This window comes from Salvelinus namaycush, chromosome 6, assembly GCF_016432855.1.
Source record: "Salvelinus namaycush isolate Seneca chromosome 6, SaNama_1.0, whole genome shotgun sequence".
NCBI classification, from domain to species: Eukaryota; Metazoa; Chordata; class Actinopteri; order Salmoniformes; family Salmonidae; genus Salvelinus; species Salvelinus namaycush.
Window position 1 is genome coordinate 32,638,086 of NC_052312.1, and position 27,380 is coordinate 32,665,465.

Genomic DNA, 27,380 nt, shown 5'->3' on the forward strand with positions numbered 1-27,380 from the left:
CATGGATGCTACACACACAGTCATCTAGTGATAACACATTCCTGTGCTATTCTATTACCTCATCACCCGGTACCCCGGGCCACAAGGTGTGACAGTTAAACCAGACGCTCTTCACTTACTTTGTGAGATAAGGAGAATTACACCCCCCCACTTACATTCTGAGCTGGTGGGATGTGTTAGTATTTTGTTGCTGTACACAACTGAACTACCTGAGCCAGTGACGTGTTCAACCTGTACTGAGATATGTGTACACACACACACACACACACACACACACACACACACACACACACACACACACACACACACACACACACACACACACACACACACACACACACACACACACACACACACATTCAAGAGTAGCTCGTAGCTGCCTCGTATGAAAACAGCCTCCTGAGGAGGTCTGTCTAACTTCACCGCCTAGAGAATAATTACAGGAAAGGACACATGTATACGCTCAAGGCGGCCTTTGAAGGGCAGTCTCGGGACGGAAATAGCCGAGAAGTAGTGGTACACGTTTTATAAATAGGGTTATTGGAGAAGTAGCACAATGTAGCAAGGCAACATCTGCACGAGAGAAGACAGGTCCGTATCCACTTCAGAGAATAGTTAGACTAGAAACGAGAGGAAGTCGTCTTCTTCCAGCCCCTGTGTGTGTGTGTGTGTGTGTGTGTGTGTGTGTGTGTGTGTGTGTGTGTGTGTGTGTGTGTGTGTGTGTGTGTGTGTGTGTGTGTGTGTGTGCGTGTGTGTGTGTGTGCGCAAAAATAGCTCTCCACATCTCTATCTAATGGCTTCTAGGGTTCAACTCAACCCAGAGAGATCGACTCTCTCTCTCTCACACACACACACACACACACACACACACACACACACACACACACACACACACACACACACACACACACACACACACACACACACACACACACACACACACACACACACACACACACACACACACACACACACAGAGCCTGGAGAGGCTGACAGAGAGAGCAGCGCAGCTTGACTATAATCCTTTGCCTACAGGAGCGTACACACACTAAAATCCCTAGCCCAGGGGCACGGTGAAAGTGGGAGCAGACTCTGACAAAGAGCGTGAATATAAATCTTGAGCTGCTGTATAAGGCAAAACACTAGGGGACACACAGCAATCGGTTCCTCTTTTTGTGTTTCTCTTTATGTGAATGGACATTCACATGGATTTTTTTATTTTATGTTTGTTTTGCAAGTAAGTTTTACTGTACACTTTACTATGTACAGTCATTCATGCCAATACACACTCACCGGACAGTTTATTAGGTCATCTAGTACCGGGTTGAACCCCCCTGTTCTTCCAGAACAAACCCCACTTTGCCTGGCATTCAATTGTTGCTCAATTGTTATCAAGGGACCTAACCTTTTTCCAGGATAAGTTCAGAGATGCCGTTCTGCACACCACTGTTGTACTGTGCCGTTATTTGTCGGTTTGTGGCCCTCCTGTTAGTTTGCACGATTCTTACCATTCTCCTTCGACCTCTCTCATCAACAAGCTGCTTATGCCCACAGGACTGCCGCTGACTGTTTTTAGTTTGTCGCACCATTCTCTGTAAACCTTAGACACCGTTGTGCGTGAAAAGCCCAGGTGTTACGTCCGTCGTTAAATGAAGACCAAGGTGCAGCGTGGTAGGCGTACATTTTCTTTAATATTAAATGTTCCACCAAAAAACAATAAACAACTCAACGAACGTAAAGCTAGGAGTGCAACACCTGCAACACAAAAAGACAAGATCCCACAACTGAAGGTGGGAAAAAGGACTGCCTAAGTATGATCCCCAATCAGAGACAACGATAGACAGCTGCCTCTGATTGGGAACCATACTCGGCCAACAAAGAAATATAAACATAGATTTCCCACCCTAGTCACACCCTGACCTACCAAATAGAGAATTAAAAGGATCTCTAAGATCAGGGCGTGACACCAGGAGGGCGGCCGTTTCTGAGATACTGGATTTGGCGGGCCTTGCACCGACGACCATACAACGCTCAAAGCAGCTTAGGTCACTTGTTTTGCCCATTCTAACGTTCAATCGATCAGTAACTGAATGCCTCGATGCCTGTCTGCCTACTTAATATAGCAGGCCACGTGACTCACTGTCTGTGGTAACGATCCATTTCCGTGAACCCGGTGGTGTACATTGGCCATGCGTGTAGATTTACCTGCAAAACCAGTGCAGTACAGACGTCGCTATGTTTTGACCAAAGAAGAGGTTAGCTGCGTGGGTGGTTTCTTACCTGGCATGATGATGTCAGAGAAGCCCAGTTTCTTGGTGATGGACACTCCTCTGGTGAACAACACCATGTACTCTCTCCTCAGCTGTTCAATGTCCCCGTGCAGCAACTGGAGAGATACAGCCAGGCCTGGGAACAGAAGAAGCCCACACAAATGTTTAGAAGTAAAGTGACGCATCTTGAATACTTGACATGTAGTAAGATGTGACTCACGTGCGCGTGCACACACACACACACACACACACACACACACACACCATGAGTCAGACTACGGTATGCTATAAGAAATAATAAACAGACAGCATCGGTGTCATCTCCATCTAATATATTGGAAAACACCCAATAAATGTAAAATTGCAGACTGTGGCCATGGAATAAAACCCCTGCTTCTATTTTCAGTATTTTTTCATTTTCATACCGTTCCATATCTCCTTGATGCCATGTTAGATATTGCTCCGGTTTTCAAGGAAGTGAAAAAGTCTTTTGGTCAACCAGACCATTGATCCTGTCATTCTGAAATGTTTCAGGTCACTATATTCTTGAATTTAGAAACGGGTACATATTTCGCCGGCCTGCTAAAAGGAGAAGCTACAGAACTTTGTGGCCCAAGATGGCAAGGGTTTAATTCCCCCAAACTACAATATCCACACACACACACACATATAGATGCACGCACACACATTCCTCGAACAGATTCGCCTGTCACAGCTCAAACCACAGGAATACAGAGGCAGCAGTCTTGTAACAACACTGAAATCCTTCCACAGTAACGTTATGTTTTAACATGGCACAGTCAAGGCTTGATCAATAATCAAAGACAAGAAACCCATTAAGTTTGGGGGGAGATTCCACAGTGCTTGGGGCATGTCCGCCTTGCCCTCCCTTTCATGTGGATGAAGCCCATGGCACAGCACAGCCTCACAGCCACTCCAGGGCCACAATTAGGCAAACCCCTGCTTCATTACTATTCTACACAGTAACACACAAGAGTATTCAGGGCTGCCAGCCTGCCTGGCACCGCTTTGACACTCTCTCCCCTCTGTCTTCCTCACTGGCATTTCACCAACTTAACACAAGGAGCACAGGGAGCAACAGGGTGGAACATTTCCGCTGTTCAACAACAACAACACACAGCCTTGTGTTGCTTCTGTCCGTTGCGGAGCCTCATTCTCTGTCACCTTTGCTGACTCCGTACCCTCTCTCTCTCTCCGTCTCTCTATTCCTGCTTATTCTTTCTCTCTCTTCTCACTCCCTCTCATCCTCTCTCTATGTTTATTCAAACCAATATCATTTCCCACGTTCCTCTGCTTCATATTTTCTCATATTGTCTCCATTCGTCTCTCCCTGTTAATTGGCTAGCAGCTAGCTAATATTTCTCCATGGCTGGTTTTGGTTGGTAGTTGGAAGCTCTACACAGCGAGCCCCGCTACGCAGCACACCACCGCTCATTTTAATTGTTCCCCCGACAACCAGACCAATGAATTTAAGGCCTTTAATTATGCAAGTTATTCCACCGTCTCCCGCATCAATGATTTATAAGGGCCTGTGGAGAAGAGAGCAGACGCGCGCAGTCACCTGGCTACAGGGCTGAGAGGCTCAACTGCTTGTCTTTTAGTGCAGCCGTTTAGTCGCCTGCTGCAATACAGCAGAACGCGTAAGGGGCTGGAGTTGATATTGAAATGAAGCGGATACATACCGTACAGTCGGAATGGTGGATGGCTTTAAATACACCGAATTAGCGGGGAAACAAGTGTTCTCAGTCAAGTAAATCCAAGTGAAATGTAATGGGGTTTGTTCTGTAGAAATCAACACTTTACCTCTTCGGGATGACTAATCTGCTTTTATGCATAACATGCTGTTACTAAAAAAGGTTTTCACATGCAGGGGTTCCATGGAACTACTCCATACACTGTGATTATGTCAACGTTTTATGCCGAATCATAATTCATGAATGTGCCCTCGCTCCTCAATGAGCCAAACAGCACTGGCTTGACATAATTAATCAGCAACTGCTGTATCAATCCATATTGCATTCGTCATCATTCAGATGAAACACACACGGCTTTACTGTAATGTAGTTAGAACTGTCCCCGTTTCATTTTTTTTTCAGCGGCTGTGAAACAGGAAAGGGGAAGCTTGATCCAGCACTGAGTGTGATCGATGATACAATCTGGAAGGTATTCGATGGAAAGCGCCGGAGCTTAAAACCTGTTGAAGATAGAGGGCGCTATTTTCACTTTGGGGAAAAATCGTGCCCAATTTAAACGGCCTCGTACTCTATTCTTGCTCGTACAATATGCATATTATTATTACTATTGGATAGAAAACACTCTCAAGTTTCTAAAACCGTTTGAATTATATCTGTGAGTAAAACAGAACTCATTTTGCAGCAAACTTCCTGTCAGAAAGTGAAAAATCTGAAATCGAGGCTCTGTTCCAGGGCCTCCCTATCATTTTGCTTGAAATTTATGACTATACATGCACTTCATACGCCTTCCACTAGATGTCAATAGGCTGTGAGAGGTGAAATGGGGTTTCTAGGTATTTCTATGGTCAAAAGAGAGAGCTTGGAATCACATGACCCCCGAATTCCTTTGTTCAGGAAGCGCATAAAGGTCATCAGTATTGGCTTCTGAAAAGCATTCGCTATAGACGCCTAATATCTCCGGCTTTGATTTTATTTGATAAATGTGATAATATTATCGTAAAGTATGTTTTTTCAATATAGTTTTATCCGATTATTGAAATTTTTTCGGGAGTTTAGGCATGTTGCGTTCTTTGCGTTTGGTGACGAAGGAGAGCTTAGCGCCACTTGGCTAGTTTTGCTTGCTCATTCGAGAGGGAAAAATGCCATTCTAAAACCAAACAACGATTGTTCTGGACAAAGGACCCCTTGTACAACATTCTGATGGAAGATCATCAAAAGTAGGACCCATTTATGATGTTATTTCATATATCTGTCGAACATGTTTACTTTTAGTTTGCGCCCAGATTTTGGGCGCTCTCTCGCTGTAACTTAAGCTGCATGTCGTAATGAAGTTATTTTTAGAATTCTAACACGGCGATTGCATTAAGAACTAGTGTATCTATCATTTCCTATACAACATGTATTTTTTAGTAAAGTTTATGAATAGTTATTTGGTCAGAATAGGTGAGTGTCAGAAATATATCCGGACATTCTGGGAAAAAGATGCTAAGTTTTCACAATGTATAACCACGGATTTCAGCTCTAAATATGCACATTTTCGAACAAACCATATATGTATTGTGTAATATGATGTTATAGGACTGTCATCTGATGAAGTTTATGAAGGTTAGTGAAAAAATTAATATATTTTGCTGGTTTATTCGCTATCGCTAACGTGCCTATTGCTATCGCTAACGTGCCTTGAATGAATGAATGCGGTTGTGTGGTAGGCTATTGTAGTAAGCTAATATAATGCTATATTGTGTTTGCGCTGTAAAACACTTAAAAAATCTGAAATATTGGCTGGATTCACAAGATGTTTGTCTTTCATTTGCTGTACACCATGCATTTTTCAGAAATATTTTATGATGAGTATTTAGGTATTTCACGTTGGTCTCTATAATTACTCTGGCTGCTTCGGTGCTATTTCTGATGGTAGCTGTGATGGTAGCTGCAATGTAAAACTGATTTATACCTCAAATATGCACATTTTTCGAACAAAACATAGATTTATTGTATAACATGTTATAAGACTGTCATCTGATGAAGTTGTTTCTTGGTTAGTTTGGTTGGTTATGTGCAAGCTACCTGTGCTGTGAAAAATGTCTGTGCTTTTTTGTATTTGGTGGTGAGCTAACATAAATATACGTGGTGTTTTCGCTGTAAAACATTTTAAAAATTGGACATGTTGACTGGATTCACAAGATGTTTATCTTTCATTTGCTGTATTGGACTTGTTAATGTGTGAAAGTTAAATATTTCAAAAAAATATTTTTTGAATTTCGCGCTCTGCCTTTTCAGTGGAATGTGGGAGGAGTTAGCGGAACCCCGGGGCTAGACAGGTTAACAGGCCAGGGTCAGAAAAATGTGCATTTTAAAATAATTCCACTACAGAGGACACGTCAACTCTACTTCAATCATGTGATGGGATGTGATGTGATGCGATGTGTGTGTGGGGAGAAATGGGGAGAATGGGTGAGTTGATGAGCAAGAGGACGAGAACGATGCATAATGATGTAAACACCAATTGCAAATGAAGAACAGGGTGGTTCAGTCTATTATTTTGATCCATTCTAATTATAGGCCTAATCTTAAAATGTTATGTTACCTATATCAGTTCACCGAATCAAAGCTGTCTTATCAGTCTACTCTGGCCTACTTGGAATAGGCTACACAGTGAGCGTAGTTGTACATGTTGAACGGCTTTCAATATCTGGGAAGATATCCACTTTGGGCAGCAGGCACGAGTGTCTGAGAATGTGGTGATGAGGCTTGTTACACCTTTACGTTGGCAAGGGAAGCAATGTCCCCCATGGACAATTGCTTCACTTCACTTTAATTGGCGAACAAGTTGCTTGCAAAGAAGACAAGTCTGGCCGGCACCGTGAACAAAGTGAGTCAGGAGCTCCCTCCCTCCGCCCAAAATAAGGCAGCCGCATAACTGTTGCGGTACAACAGTGTGGAAGAATGACAAGACACAAAGAGAAAATAGGAGACTACAACCAAACAAAAGGTGTCAAAGTGTGTCAAACTATTGAAAGTTTTTTTTAAAAATTGGGTCAACTGTTAGGACAAGGGATAACATGAAATTAAATCCAACGAATGCCATTGCGTGAAGATGCACACAAACACGAGTGGACAATAATTGATTATTTTTGACTGCTGTCATATCTACACTCATATTCATTATGAGGCCTTTATAGCTTTTTTTGCAGAGTTTCACTATTTATCAAGGCCACTTGGCGCTTATAATGATGCTTAGGCTACGTTTCCATCATTTGACTGCGCGTCTTTTGACCATGTGTCTTGGTGGTTGGGTTATTTTTATTTTGTCCATATAAAAAAAAAGCTACTACCACGTTCCAATGCATATGCTTTCTGTTTCATCGTTGTAGCAATGGCACTCCACTAATAAAATTGATTGAACACTTGAATTTTAGCCATTTTTATATTGATTGAACACTTGAATTTTAGCCATTTTTATTCGTATATATATTTTTACATATAGCCTACAGTAACATAAACTAATGAAAATACTAGCGTGTTAGTTGAATAGTCATATTCTAATGTCACCCAAGGCCTTCAATAAACACAACCAAATGATTATTTTTGTGATAGCATATATGAAATATATTAATTACACTGTTAGAATGTTGCAGTCAGAATGACTGCTCTTTAGCTTGAACTGGGTTCCTCGGGGCCCAGCGGTTCTAGTGTTAACCTGTCTCCTCCCCTTCATCTACACTGGTTGAAGTGGATTTAACAAGTGACATGAATAAGGGATCATAGCCTTCACCTGGACAGTCTATGTCATGGAAAGAGAAGCACTCAGTGTAGAAACACCATGATAAGTGCGGGGTGGCAGGTAGCCTGGCGGTTAAGAGCGTTGGGCCAGTAACCAAAAGGTTGCTGGGTCGACTCCTGAGCCTGTTAGGTGGGAAAATCTGCCGTTCTGCCCTTGAGCAAGGCAGCCCCCAACAACAACTCCTCCCCGGGCATCAATGACGTGGACGTTGATTATGGCAGCCCCCCCCCCCCCCCCCACACACCTCTCTGATTCAGAAGGGTTAAACACGGAAGACACGTTTCTGGTTGAATGCATTCAGTTGTGCAACTGACTAGGTATCCCCTTTCCCCTTCGGTGATGTATTGAAGCATACAGTATCACAAGTTGCTATACACCTCTATCAACTGCATGGTTACCGATTCTATTAAATACAGCAGAGCAGAACACTTAAGTGTTATTGGACCATATCATCCTGCATGGAAACTGCCACAAATAACCCCGATGTCTAAACCTCCTAAACTCTTGTGCAACTTCCTGAAAAATCAACACATCTTAAAAGCATTCTGAATCCCCATCCTCTTAGTTAACATCAAATATGCATGTCTTATCTGATATCAACAACAACAACATAACAGACTACTAGATACTATCGCAATATGCATGTCTTATTTGATATCAACAACAACATAACAGACTACTAGATACTACCGCAATATGCATCTGATATAAGGATTATAACATCATCTTATAGAACTTATTAATTCAACTCCATCGAGTCAGAGAGAGTGCAGTAAATGGTTGATTAAAGTGGATCTCTGTGAGGATATTGTTCTCCTACTTAGCATCATTCCCCAGTTCACTTTTGTCTGGGAATTAATTCCAATTTCTCGCTTATCAATTCAACTGAGCAAATAACATCTTCATTTATTCCAAAGCCAATCTTTCATTTGGGATTTTAACTGGCGCCGGGCTATTAGGGCTGACCCCATTTAGTCGACTGGCCGATTGTTTGGTCGATAGGCTGTTGGTCGACCAAAATGTCTTTCCTCGAGCTCTAGAAAAAAATATATATGTCATGGTGCACAAGACACCTGTCTGAGTGGACTAATCCATTGTGGAGGCTGTTGGGATGGCACAGTCCATCAGTCTAAGATATGGTACTACAATTGTATATGGTTATATTATGTAAGAACAATGGTGCAACACAAATACAAATGATATTATTTTATAATAAACGTGCTTTCTCCCGCGTTGGGTAGTGGTCGCTGTCCGGGGTTCTGAAACACATCAGTGCGCTGTTGAATTGGCGCATTTCTCTAGACCACGTTTCTATGTGCATAATAGCAAAGTTAACCAGCATATTGGTGTTGAGAACAATGCGGCAGAGGCAGCAGCGGAGTTGGGAGAAGAGAAAACAGCCCTTGCCTTAATTGTCTAAGAAAAGTGAGGAGAGAGGAAACGCCAACTTAATTAGGTCTATAATCAATAGCCTAACTGTTAAATGTGCCTTGCTTTATAAACCATCCATATAAACTCAGCAAACAAAGAAACGTCCCTTTTCCAGGACCCTGTCTTTCAAAGATACTTCGTAAAAATCCAAATAACTTCACAGATCTTCAATGGAAAGAGTTTAAACACTGTTTCCCATGCTTGTTCAATGAACCATAAACAATTAATGCACCTGTGGAACGGTCATTAAGACACTAACAGCTTACAGACGGTAGGCAATTAAGGTCAAAGTTATGAAAACTTAGGACACTAAAGAGGCCTTTCTATTGACTCTGAAAAACACCAAAAGAAAGAAGCCCAGGGTCCCTGCTGATCTGCGTGAACGTGCCTTAGGCATGCTGCAAGGAGGCATGAGGACTGCAGATGTGGCCAGGGAAATAAATTGCAATGTCCGTACTGTGAGACGCCTAAGACAGCGCTACAGGGAGACAGGACGGACAGCTGATCTTCCTCGCAGTGGCAGACCACGTGTAACAACACAGGATCGGTACATACGATCATCACACCTGCGAGACAGGTACAGGATGGCAACAACAACTGCCTGAGTTACACCAGGAGTGCACAATCCCTCCATCAGTGCTCAGACTGTCCGCAATAGGCTGAGAGAGGCTGAGAGAGGCTGGACTGAGGGCTTGTAGGCCTGTTGTAAGGCAGGTCCTCACCAGACATCACCGGCAACAACATCGCCTATGGGCACAAACCCACCGTCGCTGGACCAGACAGGACTGGCAAAAAGTGCTCTTCTCTGACGAGTCTCGGTTTTGTCTCACCAGGGGTGATGGTCGGATTCGCATTTATCGTCGAAGGAAAGAGCATTACACCAAGGCCTGTACTCTGGAGCGGGATCGATTTGGAGGTGAGGGTCCAACATGGTCTGGGGCGGTGTGTCACAGCATCATCGGACTGAGCTTGTTGTCACTGCAGGCAATCTCAACGCTGTGCGTTACAGGGAAGACATCCTCCTCCCTCATGCGGTACCCTTCCTGCAGGCTCATCCTGACATGACCCTCCAGCATGACAATGCCACCAGCCATACTGCTCGTTCTGTGAGTGATTTCCTGCAAGGCAGGAATGTCAGTGTTCTGCCATGGCCAGCGAAGAGCCCGGATCTCAATCCCATTGCGCACGTCTGGGACCTGTTGGATCGGAGGGTGAGGGCTAGGGCCATTCCCACCTGAAATGTCCGTGAACTTGCAGGTGCCTTGGTGGAAGAGTGGGGTAACATCTCACAGCAAGAACTGGCAAATCTGGTGCAGTCCATGAGGAGGAGATGCACTGCAGTACTTAATGCAGCTGGTGGCCACACCAGATACTGACTGTTACTTTTGATTTTGACACCCCCCCCCCCCTTGTTCAGGGACACATTATTCAATTTCTGTTAGTCACATGTCTGTGGAACTTGTTCACTTTATGTCTCAGTTGTTGAATCTTGTTATGTTCATACAAATGCTGAAAATAAACGCAGTTGACAGTGAGAGGACGTTTCTTTTTTTGCTGCGTTTATATCTACATAAATAAGACAGGTCCTGCTTCTGTTGCCTGTTTGAGTGTTTGTTTAATAGTCTAGCAACCACGACTGTTTTTAATCTTTGCTATGCTGTAAAAAAAAAGCTTTACACTTTTTTTCGTTAGAACAGCCTCTCTGGTATTATTTACTATTTATTTAGTGTTCCAAATTGTCCGAAAAAGTATATTTCTAATAATAATAACCCTCCTTTTTCCTTGTTCTCTTCCTTATTGTTATTATTACTATTATTATTAATATCATCATTATAATAACTGTCATTATTATTAGTAGGCTTAGTATAGCAGCTTGGTATAACCACCATTGAGCTGTAGGCCTGAGAGTGCATTCTGTTTAGTCTTAATACCATAACTTACTTAGGCCTATATTTCAATACTTATATAGGCTACTGTATCAATCAATCATTTATTCGTTCATGTTATCACACAGCATACGAGTCATTCATGATTTGAAATTAAATCAAGCATTTTAGTTTTAAAATACAATAACAAAGCGACCACTGAATAATTTGCGTAAACAATAAATAGGCCTAAACCGTTCCATTTCAGAAATTGCATTCACAAATAAAATAAATGCGACAGTTTTTAGTCTTTGCTGTAATTAAAGCGTTTACAAAAAAAAGTTGCAGACTCTCTGGTACACTTAATAATTTATTTAGTGTTGTTAGCATAGTTCCAAACGGTCAAAAAAAGTATATTGTAAACTAACAGCACCTGTTTAGCATACACAATATGCATGCAGCACTTGCTCCTTACCTTCTTTTTCTTGATCTCCAGTATTTTCCACAACTAGTCAAATTTATTCCAAACATTCCCTCGTTTCGAGTTTATTTGTCAGTCCACTGCATCCATATTGCTGTCACACGGATTACAAAAACAAAACCAGCCCCGTCGTGGACACCGATGTCTTGCTCCCAGACAAATGAAACAACTTCTTTGCTCGCTTTGAGGACAATAAAGTGCCACTGACTCGGCCCGCTACCAAAACCTGCGGGCTCTCCTTCACCGCGGCCAACGAGTAAAACATTTAAACGTCTTAACCCTCGCAAGGCTGCCCGGCCCAGACGGCATCCCTAGCTGCGTCCTCAGAGCATGCGCAGACCAGCTGGCTGGTGTGTTTATGTACATATTCAATCGCTCCCTATCCCAGTCTGCTTTTCCCACATGCTTCAAGATGGCTACCATTGTTCCTGTACCCAAGAAAGCAAAGGTAACTGAGCTGAATGACTATCGCCCCGTAGCACTCACTTCTGTCATCATGAAGTGCTTTGAGAGAATAGTCAAGGATCATATCACCTCCACCCTACCTGACACCCTAGACCCACTCCAATTTGCTTACCGCCCCAATAGGTCCACAGATGATGCAATCGCACTGCACACTGCCCTATCCCATCTGGACAAGAGGAATACCTATCTAAGAATGCTGTTCATCGATTACAGCTCAGCATTTAACACCATAGTACCCTCCAAACTCGTCATTAAGCTCGAGACCCTGGGTCTTGACCCCGCCCTGTGCAACTGGGTCCTGGACTTTCTGACGGGCCGCCCCCAGGTGGTGAGGGTAGGAAACAACATCTCCACCCCGCTGATCCTCAACACTGGGGCCCCACAAGGGTGCGTTCTCAGCCCTCTCCTGTACTCCCTGTTCACCTATGACTGCGTGGCCATGCACACCTCCAACTCAATCATCAAGTTTGCAGACGACACTACAGTGGTAGGCTTGATTACCAACAACGACGAGAAGGCCTACAGGGAGGAGGTGAGGGCCCACGGAGTGTGGTGTCAGGAAAATAACCTCACACTCAACGTCAAAAAAACAAAAGGAGATGATCATGGACTTCAGAAAACAGCAGAGGGAGCACCCCCCTATCCACATCGACGGGACAGTAGTGGAGAAGGTGGAAAGTTCCTTGGCGTACACATCACAGACAAACTGAAAAGGTCTACCCACACAGACAGCGCGGTGAAGAAGGCGCAACAGTGCCTCTTCAACCTCAGGAGGCTGAAGAAATTTGGCTTGTCACCAAAAACACTCACAAACTTTTACAGATGCACAATCGAGAGCATCCTGTCGGGCTGTATCACCGCCCGGTACGGCAACTGCTCCGCCCTCAACCGTAAGGCTCTCCAGAGGGTAGTGAGGTCTGCACAACGCATCACCGAAGGCAAACTACCTTCGGTGATGTCCTGCCCTCCAGGACACCTACAGCACCCGATGTCACAGGAAGGCCAAAAAGATCATCAAGGACAACAACCACCCGAGCCACTGCCTGTTCACCCCGCTATCATCCAGAAGGCAAGGTCAGTACAGGTGCATCGAAGCTGGGACCGAGAGACTGAAAAACAGCTTCTATCTCAAGGCCACCAGACTGTTAAACAGCTATCACTAACATTGAGTGGCTGCTGCCAACATATTGACTCAAATCTCTAGCCACCTTAATAATAAAAAATTGGATGTAATAAATGTATCACTCGTCACTTTAAACAATGCCTCTTTATATAATGTTACCATCTACAGCATCTTGCCTATGCCGCACGGCCATCGCTCATCCATATATTTCTATGTACATATTCTTATTCATATTCTTGTTGTGAAATTGTTAGATTACTTGTTAGATATTGCTGCACGGTCGGAACTAGAAGCACAAGCATTTCGCTACACTCGCACTAACATCTGCTAACCATGTGTATGTGACCAATACAATTTGATTCGATTTGATTTGCCACATGTTACAGTGTTCAGAGTTTGTTATAACCAACTTATTGATGTGATCATGATATGCTGTAGGTCAGGTCCTATTGGTCACGTGCATGCGATGCATACAGGTTTCACTAAAGAGAGCAAGGGTTGAGGGAATAGGGAATGTTTTTCCCTAAACAAATTAGGGGATTTCGGTAAAACATAACTTTGAAGTCAGAAATGGCTGTAATTACGTTGCAGATTCAGCAACACGGACATCTACAGTGATACACACTGTAGATGTTCTGTGGCGGCCGCTGCAGCAGGGAGGAGAGAGAGACAGCGGGTGCTAGTCACACAGTCACTCGCAGTCTTTTTTTTTTAACACTGCGCGTCAAGTCTGAGCCAAGCACTGCACACTCAAATCAATTGCGGTCGGACTCCCTCTAGTCATTTGCGTGTCTTAATTATTTAATCAAACAGTTCGCTTAAAGCATCAGACAAGCTCAATGCATGTAGTTGATTGGATTAGAACACACAGGATGTGTCTACATATGGAAGAATACACGTTTAAAAATGTCCGAACAGACGACTAACTATTATTGTTATTAACTCTCAGATGCGGACGTCATGTAAATCCGCAGCGGATAGCGCAGTATGCTAAATGACTTTATGTCAGTCATCGTAATTACTGTGTTGCTGCTGCTCCCTCCACCACCAGCTTATTAAAATCCCCGAGTTGTGACTGCACCTCGTGCAATTACTGCTGGTCTTTTGAGGCGCTGAGGCTGAAACAGGAGCAGACTTGCAGATCTGTCTGTGAGATAGACTCTGTTTATGGAGATCCAAATCCTACAAACCTTCCCGGTGTTTTCTATGTGGAGAGAACAGAAGCCAGTTAGCTACTAATCGTATTGTTGTAGACAAGCCGTATAAGAATAAGGCGAGATAGCTATTCAAATGAACCATTGATGACGCACACGCACGCATGCGCAGAAAAGTATACACACACACACACAATATAATTTAGGCCTGTTTGAAAAGAGATTCATACATGTCTTTAACCGTCTTCCATCTACTTTCTTTCCATCCGATTTGCAATTTCCTCTCACAGCCTAAACCTAATGTTCTCCTCCTACCCATCAACCTGTTTGCTCGGGAGAACGGCAGACAGTCAGTTTCATATGGAGGGGATTGCTATTTATATCAGTTCAATGCATATTGAGCTGTGCAGGCTTCCCGCTGAGCAGCGTGGTACGAACCCAGCTACAGTGGAACTGTACAGCAGAGAGCTAATCAGGCTTCCCATTAAACTGCCATCCATCGCATCTCGTGTATTTTCAGTTCGCAGAGTTTTCGAGGTATGATATTTCCGCTAGTTGTGAGGTGAGAAAATACAAAAGGGAGGCGGTTCCTTACCCGTGTTGGAACCCGATAGGTTGTATCTGGAGTTGACCTTTCTGATGATGTTCTCGTGGATTTGATACCACTCGCTTTCCGTGGTACATCTGGAACACAAAGGCAAAACACGGTGTGTCATGCATGATTTGGGTCAACAAGATAACATTAGCCCAATAACATTCCGCAACTTTATAATATAAATCCAATGAAACACAGAGGTAGAGAAGTGTCAAAACTCTGGGCTAAGTACTATAGGCCTATTGTCCACCCATTTCAGCCCCTATGTAGGTCAAACCATTACTGTGTCCATAACGGCTTTTTCAATCATCCCTTGGGCATGTATCTAGAGTGCTGTAATAGTACCCGTGTGTGTGTGTGTGTCTGTGTGTGTGTCTGTGTGTGTGTCTCCGTGTGTGTCTGTCTGTGTGTGTGTGTGTGTGTGTGTGTGTGTGTGTGTGTAAGCTGGTCAACACTGTTGCACCACAATCCGTCCACTGTGAAAGCTGAACAATGTATCTGCTACATTATTTCATTGTCTGTGAGAGGGTACTGAAGTGTATTGTGAGTTGTGGCGTCTGTGTAAAATGCACTTTCGATATGATGGAAGGTGACTCACGCGTAAACCTTCAGTAGGTGGTCGTCTTTAGAGTCTGCCGTGAGGAGGTCTGCGATACTGACCACTGCACAGCCGAAGGGCCGTCTGTACTGGACACTACACAGGTTCTTCTTCTCCCCGGCGCCCATCCGCCCTGCAACCAACACAACAACAACACAGTCAATGTCTGTACATCAGTGCTCTGTAGTTACTATATTAGAGAGTGTTACCACTTAACTATAATTACTGCAATACTATAATACTATGTTATTACTGTGTTAGAGCTGTGTTCATTTGTTTAATGTATGCAATATAAATGTAGTGTTTGACTAATTAAGAAGAGGAAAATACACTGGGAACCTACCAATTCTCATAATGTGAACAACAATGTAGACGTCTTTTCTGAGATCGCTGCTCCCCAAATCCTGAAGAGAGAAAAACACATACATTTTTAATCACAGGGTGATGGTAGTATCCTCAATACAATAACAGACAAAGCGTCATGTGCAGAACGACTACTACTTCTATACCCCCCTAGGGTGCATAGAAGACACAGTGAAGTTCAGTACTCGCCACAAAGAGGGTGCATTGTCTCTCTGTCTTCTCTGGCGACTTGGGCACTCCGTTCTTATTCAGTCTGACAAAGAACCTCTCACTGGAGGAGGAGAAGAGAGGACAAAATAGGAAATAAGAGGGGAAGAGAGGTTATTCATTGTCACGCCATAAATAAAATATATGTTGGTGATGACAGTAAACATGACAGAGGAGGGGAGTTGGCTAAACAACAAGTAAGCTACTAGATCAGGACTCCCACACGAGAGTAGTGTACTACAATACAAGCAGATGTAGTGTACTAGCAGTGTACTACAGTACAAGTAGTGTACTAGTAGTGTACTACAGTACAAGCAGATGTAGTGTACTAGTAGTGTACTAGAGTACAAGCAGATGTAGTGTATTAGTCTACAAGAGTACAACAAGAGGTAACCCAGAGGTAAGCTACTCCATATTCACAGAGAGAGAGCCCTGTGGCAAATAACGCTAGAAGAAGAAGAATTAATGCCATAGCACCATGACGAGATTGTACCCAACATGTACGCAACATATCCGGCAACACAGAAAAAATATATGCTTCATTTCCATGTCCGACAACACAAGAAAATGATGCTTCCTTTCAACCAAACTAGATTAAATATTCATAGAATTTAGCAAATTCTTCAGAAGCGATACTAACCCAGTTCTTGGACTCTCGACCAACGGAAAGGAAAGTGACGGAGTGTAGATTAGAATGAACAAAGCAAAGCGCTTTGCAATAACATTGGGGATACACTGCAATGTCGGATGTCATTGTAATTTTGCAGTATGGCAAGGAGATGAAGGGGGAATTCATAAAAACATTATAGATCATGGAAGAAAAGCAGTGAAATGGCAAACGTCGCAATATCCACCTACATATGAAGACCGTACTTGCTACAAAGTTACAGAAAGCTAAACCGCACACGAACCGAAACTGGATACATTGTAAACGCAGGTCCAATGAAGAAAAATTTAGCTAGCTAGCAATTGATTTGTTTTTTGGGGGAGAATAACCTAACGTGGTGAGTGATGAACATGAATTTCATGACACAAGTGGCGCTATGCTGTCAAATCCTCCCACATGAAACGTCTAGTTTGACCAGCTGTTCTCAGCAACTGATCTTATTTAATTCGGCTGTCATATTGGCAGGTTTGCTAGCAACAAACTATTTAGCTAGCTTCTAGCCGAGTGTTTGATATGCAATGTGATCTCCTCGTAATGAACAGTGTTAAGTGTCCTGACGAGAAGGCCCTTTGCCAGGCAAAATTGGGCATCATCAGCTCATTGTTATGGAAGTAACAAACGCAAATGCCGCTATTTAGCTTTTATTCTGGCTGCAGAAGATGTGACTGTGTTAGCCATAACTAGTTAGCAAACAAGGAATAATAACATTGCCAGTGAGCATGGCAACAGAACATTCGTAATGAACAACTGGGTTGCATCTCTAGCAACCAAAATAGGAGAAAGTATGAATTGAAATATCAACAAAAAAATGTTATTTCTAGAAGTAAATGTCTACTTTAACTTTGTTTTCTCTGGTAACTGTGGTATAAAAGGGATAAATCCCTCCGTCCTTGTCACGTTCTGACCATAGTTCTTTTGTGTTTTCTTTGTTTTAGTGTTGGTCAGGACGTGAGCTGAGTGGGCATTCTATGTTGTGTGTCTAGTTTTCCTGTTTCTATGTTTGGCCTGATATGGTTCTCAATCAGAGGCAGGTGTTAGTCATTGTCTCTGATTGGGAACCATATTTAGGTAGCCTGTTTTGTGTTGGGGTTTGTGGGTGGTTGTCTTCTGTCTTTGTGTCTATACACCAGATAGGACTGTTTCGGTTTTGCCACATTTGTTATTTTGTATTTTGTAGTGTTCACGGTTTTGTCGTTATTAAACATGATGAACACTAACTACGCTGCATCTTGGTCTGATCCCTGCTACACAAATCTGCCGTTACAGTCCTTCATTAAATAGTACCCGCAAAACACCAGTCTCAACGTCAACAGTGAAGAGGTGACTCCGGGATGCTGGCCTTCTAGGCAGAGTTCCTCTGTCCAGTGTCTGTGTTCTTTTGCCCGTCTTAATCTTTTGTTTTTATTGGCCAGTCTGAGATATGGCTTTTTCTTTGCAACTCTGCCTAGAAGGCCAGCATCCCGGAGTCACCATTTCACTCTTGACGTTGAGACTGGTGTTTTGCAGGTATTATTTAATGAAGCTGCCAGTTGAGGACTTGTGAGGTGTCTGTTTCTCAAACTAGACACTCTAATGTACTTGTCCTCTTGCTCATTTGTGCACCAGGCCCTCCCAATCATCTTTCAATACTGTTAGAGACAGTTTGCGCTGTTCTGTGAAGGGAGTAGTACACAGCGTTGTACGAGATCTTCAGTTTCTTGGCAATTTCTCGCATGGAATTTCTCAGAACAAGAATAGACTGACAAGTTTCAGAAGAAAGTTCTGTTTCTAGCCATTTTGAGCCTGTAATCGAACCCACAAATGCTGATGCTCCAGATACTCAACTAGTCTAAAGAAGGACAGTTTTATTGCTTCTTTAATCAGAAAAACAGTTTTCAGCTGTGCTAACGTAATTGCAAAAGGGTTTTCTAATGATCAATCAGCCTTTTAAAATTATAAACTTGGATTAGCTAACACAACATGCCATTGGAACACAGGAGTGATGGTTGCTGAGTGATGGTTGTAGATATTCCATCAAAAATCTGCAGTTTCCAGCTACAATAGTCCTTTACAACATTAACAATGTCTACACTGTATTTCTGATCAATGTGATGTTATTTTAAATGGACCAAAAAACAAGGACATTTCTAAGTGACCCCAAACTTTTGAACGGTAGTGCACATAGCATGCGTATTATACATATTGTGTTTATACAAATTCCAAAAACATCTACAAAATGTGTATTTAACCAACTGCAGCATAATAGAACTGTCCTCAGATGCTTCCATGCTGAAAGGATAGGAAGGAGAGTGACTGTCAGACAGAGGACACACACACACACACACCATCCCGTGCCATACTTGTCCCATCCCGCTGCCAACGGCCAGCTAATCCTGTTAGGTGACTTTCACAGCCCTCAGATAAGCAGAGAGAGAGCCTTGTAATGCCGGGACAGCAAGCCAACTCCAACCTCACTGCTACAGCTATAGCCTTACATGGGCCGTTAGCTAGCTAGCCTGTTAATTCAGCAAGCCAACCAGGAGATTGACAGATTCCTATGCATTAAGCATGGGAGTCACACACGCGTGCACTCGCACCCATCCTCTCCAATCTCTAATTAACACTACATTTTTGAAACCTCATCCTCCAATTACCAGCCGCTCCAGTGCATACAGATCCCTGAGCCCCACGACACACACACACACACACACACACACACACACACACACACACACACACACACACACACACACACACACACACACACACACACACACACACACACACACACACACACAGCTGCAAGGCTGCTGATCAGGTTGCTTCAGACCACTAGCAGGTCTCTAGTGGGACCATATCACTGCCTATCAGCAGATTCATTTAAATATAATGAATGGCTTCTCTCCCTCCCTCTCTACCTCCCTCTCTCCCTCCCTCTCTCCCTCCCTCTCTCTCTCCCGCTCATCACGTAGTACCTCTGCAGTGCTCGGAGCATTTATTCTTTCCTCCCCTGGTATCGATGATTGCATTAGGAAAGAGATCCAGACATGAGCGTTGGCCAGAATGACCTGGCTGGTGTGTGTTGAAGGCTAGGTAAATGAACCATTCTATACAGAGTCTCCAGGGGAAGTGGAGACGGGATATCACTCCACAGTGGACTGTCTGAATCAGTCTGAGGGACTATCGTATAGCCACACAATATGGCCCACACACTCACAGACAAACACAGAGGGAAGCATTGTGAGAGTGTGTCTCATAGAGGACCCAGACCAGATGCGGATTTAGGTATAGGCGACATGGGCTGCCGTCCATGGCGGCATGTCGCCGGGGGCAGCACGGGGCGCCCGCGCAAATGATTTGGGAATGGTGACATTTGCGCGATCGGTTTTCTATCGCTCATTTGCACGTCACGTCACTTGCACGTCACCGTGTGAGACTGTGGGTCAATTAACCTTGTCGGAGTGGGCGCCCTGATTTTAGTTTGTGAGCTAGGCAGGCTACTGCCTGGGAAGGTCTCCCACTCAGAAGTACGAGATGGGGAGGGGGGCGATGGTAGGTTGACCTCAGGTCTCCCCACTGGAAGCCTGAGATAGGGGGAGCGGGGGAATCTATCAAATAGCGCACCTCTAACTTTGGACAGTACTAATGCAATTAGTAAAATCAGTCACATTACGAAATACTACCAAATAAACTCATACATTCATTCATAATACTGTGAATATATAGTTTCACAGACACATTGTTGCATTTTTTTCTGGTTTATGCCAAATCGTTAATAACATAAAACCAGTCTGCACACCACCAAGGTGAATTGGATTAGTCTTGACTCTTGGTTGACAGTGTTGGGGGATGGGTATTGTATTGCTGCTCAAGTGCCAAATCAACACAAATTTGTTTCTATTTGTCTTTGTAACTTCTTTTTGATATTTATGAGTCTTACTTTTGTATATGTTTTTATATTTACATAAATTTTAAATGTTATGATTATTAATTTGTGTTGTTCCAATGTCTGAATAAAAAGGACCATTAGTGCAGAATGGTGCTTTTTTGTGTGTTAGCGGGATTGGGGGAGGGGTTCCCAGGGAGCCATACAAGCCAGAACCGCCACTGACCCAGACACATTGAAAATAAGTGTTGTTACCAATTCCAAACATACCAATCAACATCCAAGCTATCAGGGAACGTGTCCCCACTACACCATCTGTGACAGTTCTCATTGGACTGCTGTTGTTTTCCTGGCTGCTCTAACACTAGATGTTTGTGTAGACAGCAGCTAGTGCCCCATTTCCACTCATCCATCCATCCCTAGTCTTGTTAAAACTGACCAGAGCGTGGAAGAGGAGAGGGAACCCATTCGTTTCTATGACAGCAGAGAGACAGGGGCTTGAGTGAATGTTGACAGAACTGCTCAGTAGAGAGAGAGAGAGAGAGAGAGAGAGAGAGAGAGAGAGAGAGAGAGAGTGGTGTCTGGATGGCTTGTCAGTGTCATCCACTCTTCAGAGTGGTTGTAGTCGTGTGTGTGTGTGTGTGTGTGTGTGTGTGTGTGTGTGTGTGTGTGTGTGTGTGTGTGTGTGTGTGTGTGTGTGTGTGTGTGTGTGTGTGTGTGTGTGTGTGTGCGCACCTGCATCCATGCTAGGGTTATTAGATATAACACAGATGCCATGTCTGACTCTGAATGAGGGCTTCTGCTGAGCTGGTGGTGCTGGCATGGTTTCTCTTTCCTCTAGCTGTGGTCGAGAAAGAGCAGGTCGGACCCCCATCTGGCTCCAGTCAAACCCCGAACCAACACAACACCATAAGGACTAATTAACTGGCTGTCAGCCAGGTTGAGGGAAAAAAGCCTTGGAAAACAGCCAAAAAGAAAACAGAGTCCACGTCCCAAATGGCACCCTAATTCCCATATATAGTGCACTACTTTTGACCAGAGCCCTATGTCAAAAGTAGCGGGTGCCATTTGGGATGCGTCCAGATTCCCCTTCAAGACAACATAGGTGGGAGGAAGATGAACTCAGCGGCCACTCAGAGCTTCCAGACAATGGAGGAACAATGGAGGACAACAGCTGTAGACAGCTGAACAGCCCCCAGCCAGAGATAGAGAGAGAGAGAGAAAAAGAGAGAGGGGGAGAAAGTAATTAGTTAAGACGAGATAAGATAAAGCGCTGCTTGCATAGAGAGAAACGTATTCATATAACGTGACAGTCGGCTGGGATGAGTTGGATGCGTCGCGTTTCTCATGTCTCTGGGCTAGAAGATGCACAATTCCATCAAGCCTATATCAAGGGTAAGAATCACATGAATGATATAGTCTTTCAAACGATTCTATGTTTTGTGGGGGGTTACGTTTATATTTATCAAGCAACTGAGCGACAGCTATGATATAGTGCTAAGCACACTTACTTCTCAATAAGAGAACTATCTTATAGGTAGTGTGCTTAAAATACATTTCAAACGGCACGGCATTACAATTAAGGACCAATTACCGGGCACAGGTACTTAGTGGCAAGCTTTTTAAAAGAAAGCGCGCGCGAGAGAGAGAGAGAGCGAGCAAGACAGCGAGAGAGAGCTGGTTGGAGCGAAAATTAAGATAATATCGTTAAAGCTAATTATACACTCTGTGACAAAGTTGCTTGCTGGGAAAGTGGAGGGGAAAAAAGTGCCTTCATTATCATGGACTTCAGAGCTGTGAGTTAGAGAGCCAAGAGAGCACACTTAAATAGGCCCCTTTTTAAAGTGAGTACCACTGGCACTCTGTGCAGGTAGGTATTTTATTCAGAAACTGCTCTTATTCCCCAGTGCACACTCTCGACATTCAGGCAGACAAAGCACGCCATCAACACAGCCTTGTGCAGAGAAGGTGAAAATATATGTTCTCTCATGTGATAAGTAGTCACAGCAACACTCACAAGGGGAAGAAGTGTAGCGACTAACTATAGGATGAAAAGCTTCCGGGAGGATGAAACACAACAATGCAACATCCATTGACAGTTACCCGGACGACAGACACCACAATGAATTCTGGGACATCAGTCTATCGATGCCTACGAATAACCGTGTATGAATAATGGTGGACTAGATACACTTGGCTTCTCGTCTCTGTTGCACATGCTGAAGCATTCATCCCATCACCATCAGCCTAGTTTCTATCATGTTAGCCACCAGGGTACAGACGTCAGACACTGTTGTACAGAAAGAGGACGCTTGAGCCTCTATTCTCACACTTCCTTTTATTTTTCTGATGAATGGATTCATTTGCGAGTTGAAATGGAATTTCTTCCCTTTGACTCACGACACACTCAACTCTTCAGAGGAAACAGTGACGTTAATTCACACAGCCTTCTCACCAACGGGCCACTATGAGTGTGTGTGGATGTGTGTGTGTGTGTGTGTGTGTGTGGTGTTCCTTCACACGTAATCACCCGTGTGCCTCCCTCATAACTACTACCTGCAGCAACGGCCAACCGCAAACAAACCCAGTGACGTGGCTTTGAGACAGACTTGCGTTTACAGTCAGATGAAAGGAACATGGCCTTACCCACTTCAACCATGCCACCAGTTAACAGCTCATTGTGACGCAGCATTACAGTCCGATAGGATTGGCTACAAGTGTGGTAGCCTCAATGGAGGTCAAGGGGGAAAACACAACCGATAGACTGGTTGCTAGACGCCAGAACTGGTTAAAAATGTAATTCCATTGTTAGTTGCAAAGACCCCCAACACAAGGTCAGAGGTCAGTCAATCCTGTTCACTTCAAAACAACATCATGAGACCCTACTTACCCTACCTACTTAGAAATATAATGCAATACAATAAAACACAACACAAAATGTGTTCATCCCTTTGAATTTGATTTGGGGCAGCCGCCAGCGGATGCAAGACACACATACTATAAGTTACACATTGAGCACACACTTCAAAGTCAACAACATAGCGATAGTAGCACATCACTGAGAACGCATGCCCAATACAGTGTTTCATTCTAAGTAGTATACCCGTGTTAGTATCAAAACATACAGTCACAGCGGTTGCAACGTTTACCTGAGTGGCCTGTTCTCCCTGCCGTCATAGATGTGGAAGAACACCTCCAGCTCCTCTCCCAGGTTGGAGCTCATCAGACTCTTCATGTGGACGAAGAGGTGGTGCGTGCTGGCCGGCACCGGAGTCTCCTTCTTACGGTGACGGTGCTCCATCTGTAGTGTGGACAAACAGGATCAGAGATCATGTGGACGGCGCAAACACCAGTCTAGTCCAGTGGCGCGTTATCGTCAACGGGTCGGAAAAAGTCAAAACCCTGATGGTCATCAGCCGGTGCAAACACGGGTCTACTGGTCGTTTATTATCGGAACTAGGGATGTCATGAAGACAGGAAGCTAGCGCTCTGTAATGTGTGCACACAGGATTAGACATGTCAAAACCCTGGTGGTCATCAGCCGGTTCAAACACAGGTCTTTTATTATAGCATCTCGACACAGCCTTATCGTTGGTTCTGAGTGCAGAAATGAACACAATTTAATCACTTTCCCTTTTTCAATGAACTGATTTATTCAGCGTTGACCTTCATAAAAAAAAAAATTATGATCTAATTTGACTTGAATTAAACACTTCAAAGTGGACCTACAGTAGCTCTGTGAAAATAAACGGCAGCATTGGCTTTTTAAGCTGTTCTGTCTACTCTGGCGTTTGCCTTTCATCTCAGTTGAGGAAAGCGCTTTACAACTGGTTGAGTAGAGCAGGTAAAGAGAACGAGGTAATTTCAGATTCATGCTGCATTTTCAACCTATCGCTCCAAATCCCATTAAAGGGGCAATCAGCAGTTGAAACATCCATTGATTCCCATTGATTCTTGAAGAATATAACTTAGAAATGCCCCCGGAGCTTAGTTTAACTGTCACACCCCACCAGAACACTTATTGGATTCCAATGTTTGTAAACATGGTTAAAAATATCATTTTGATATCACAGATGGTCAGTACCTCCATCCATAGATCATTTCTCCCGACCCATCCATCACCTTTTTTACCAAAACAGTGGTGGGGAAAATGCTTTTTTATTGTTTCAACTGCTGATTGGCCCTTTAAGTCAAGCTGTGTTAAAGCTATGCATATTATTTCCCAAAAACATGTTACGTATTCCATTTAATTCCAGAGGCTGCACGTTCACAGCACGCTTCCTTAATAGTCGCCTAAATCTAATTTGTTTCAGTTAATATGCTGCCCTCTTTGTAGAAAAAACACACACACACGCATAAGGAAATGCACACACACACACGCCATTTACACCTTTATAGGAAGAATGTCACAACACAGAGTGCTTCAAAGGAATGATATGTCTTTCATTTGCGCGCGCACGCACGCACGCAAGTCTTTGATGTCATTCAACGAGAGACGACTAGTTTTCACTAACATTTTCTTATTTAGAAATACTGCACCAAACATCTTAGTTAGATGTAAAATTGCTCGACTAAGATCTCAGCAAAAACGTAAAATTACTGACAGATTTCTTGAGTTACCTTCTGACTTTTTTGAGGAAGTGTATACTGTCTACGGTATCTCAAAATGGACAAAGAGTACTCTTCACGCTTTTTTCTTGTTTTTCAAGCGAATGTCTGTTAAGGGAGTATTCGAGCACACTCGTTCGGTTCGCCTAGCCGACTTCGGCTACCCGCCAGCCGAACTGAGGCATGCTGACGCCTTCATACAGATTATTCACAGCTCACTGCTGTGAAAAAGAATGAACTCTCATCTTCCTTAGTCATTGTCTGTGTTGGTGCCCAGTACAAGGACAAAAGAAGGACGTGTGGCAAACAACTAAACATCGAGCTAGGACCCAGTCCAAGTCTTCCTTGCACGCACCCACTCAATCACTTACCCACTCACTCACTCACCCACTCACTCACCCACTCCATCAGATGGTTGCTACAGTCCCTGCCGAAGCCTGCCCAGCATTCATCTTCACTTTTCTCTCAGGGATAAGGACTAAGAGGTGGAGGAGAGGAAGATGTTGGGACGGAGGAGGAGGAGGAGAAGAGAGGCGAGGAGAGGGGGCACCAGCAGGCATTGAGACGTTCTGTTTTCCGCGGGCTCACGTAACAGGGTTAAATCTCCCAGTTTAGTTTCATCTGGAATGAATAGGCTTATGTGACAACTGGTAGAATTTCATTAGCAGCTTTCTTCTCTGTCTCAACTACGCAGTACGTTAAGCAACCGCGGGGAGACAATGTCTTACGTGACTGTCTCTGCCTCACTTAATACAGGAGGGGAACTAGTGTAGTGTAGTATTATAAGTCAACCGTTCAAACCGTTCAAATATTGTTCATAATATATATGATGATTATGCCATTGAGCAGATGCTTTTATCCAAAGTGACTTACAGTCATGCATGCATAGTTTTTACATGTTGGTGGTTTTTGTAATCAAACTCACTATCCAGCTGCTACAGAGGACCAGGTTCACCATGTAATATTTTCGAGTAAGTAGCGTGAAACAGAAACAAGTATTGTAACAGTCTAAATGTCCCTGGGCTTTAGAGAGAGAGAGAGTTAAATACAGCCTACTGAGATTCTTAAGAGATCACATAATCAAGGCTACAGTATATACGGATCCATCCATTATGCCTTTATCACGTGAAACGTGCGGCAAAGGACAATCTGAAAAGAAAATATCCTTGACCAGTATGGTTCAGGTCGGCACAATAGTGTGAAACAGGTTACTCTCTCCATGCCATCTCCATGTGTGCTAGTGCTAACTGGAGACAGTATGTTTACCTAGGTAAACCTGAACTATCCATCACCACTGTTCAGTATGACAGTGTAGCGAGCCCTACTGTTCCTGCTCTGCTCTGGGCTCTCTGACCTACAGCTCAGGGGTCCTAAACACACATCTGAATTACGAGTTGAGAGGTTGGCACAATATAGTATAATAAATGGTGTTTTTTATCACCAAGATCGGGTCACAATAAAGAAATAACATATATGAATATACCATTTAGCAGACGCTTTTATCCAAAGTGGCTTACAGTCATGCAGGCATACATTTTACGTACGGGTGGTCCTGGGAATCGAACCAAGCGCCATGCTCCACCAAGTATTCTTGAAGACATCATCTAACCGAACACTCACGCTCTGATGCAAATCATTTGTGTTTTGTTGGACAAGTGCACCTTAGTTTCTTTCTCTAATACTGACTGTAAAAAGAGGAACGGCACTGTTGTTCATCTGAAGTGCTTTTTCTGAGTGGAATGATCCAAAATTACGCCTTGGTTCATTCACCGTATTCTATTACATTTGTGTCTGAAATCAAATTAATTATTTGACAGATCAATATCAGTTTCTGATTTGGATGAAAGCTTCTAAATTACTTTCAACACCTCAAGCGTATTGCATAGCGGTGGGAGCAATGTCGCAGCAGCAGCCTATCAGAAGAGCTGGAGGTGTGGCCTATTGGGGGTGTGACTTTGTTTGTTCTTTTGGCCACCCGTGAGTGTGAATGTCATTCCAGGTAACATGTTCTTCTTTTATGATTATATGTTCACTGCCAGCACTGAATCATAACGAAATTGAAGGATATTTGAAGGAAATCTGATCAAGGTATGAAGAATTACTGTTGCTTCTACATTGATCAAATTTGATCATAAAGTTACTGGCCCCCTCCTGTTGATTCATTATTAAGGGGACAAGGTGGCATTTTT

General features: G+C 43.6%; 1 protein-coding gene across 1 annotated transcript in view; it reads right to left on the reverse strand.

The window, feature by feature from the left end:
• LOC120049073 (dedicator of cytokinesis protein 4-like) overlaps nt 1-27,380 on the reverse strand; it is a 110,049-nt gene that overhangs the window by 62,720 nt on the left and 19,949 nt on the right. The window contains exons 8-13 of the mRNA XM_038995322.1: nt 23,733-23,884; nt 16,034-16,115; nt 15,825-15,885; nt 15,482-15,614; nt 14,884-14,972; nt 2,281-2,406 (exon numbers count right to left, since the gene is read on the reverse strand). Coding sequence (XP_038851250.1) covers nt 2,281-2,406; nt 14,884-14,972; nt 15,482-15,614; nt 15,825-15,885; nt 16,034-16,115; nt 23,733-23,884 — 643 coding nt within the window. The remainder of the gene's footprint in view (nt 1-2,280; nt 2,407-14,883; nt 14,973-15,481; nt 15,615-15,824; nt 15,886-16,033; nt 16,116-23,732; nt 23,885-27,380) is intronic.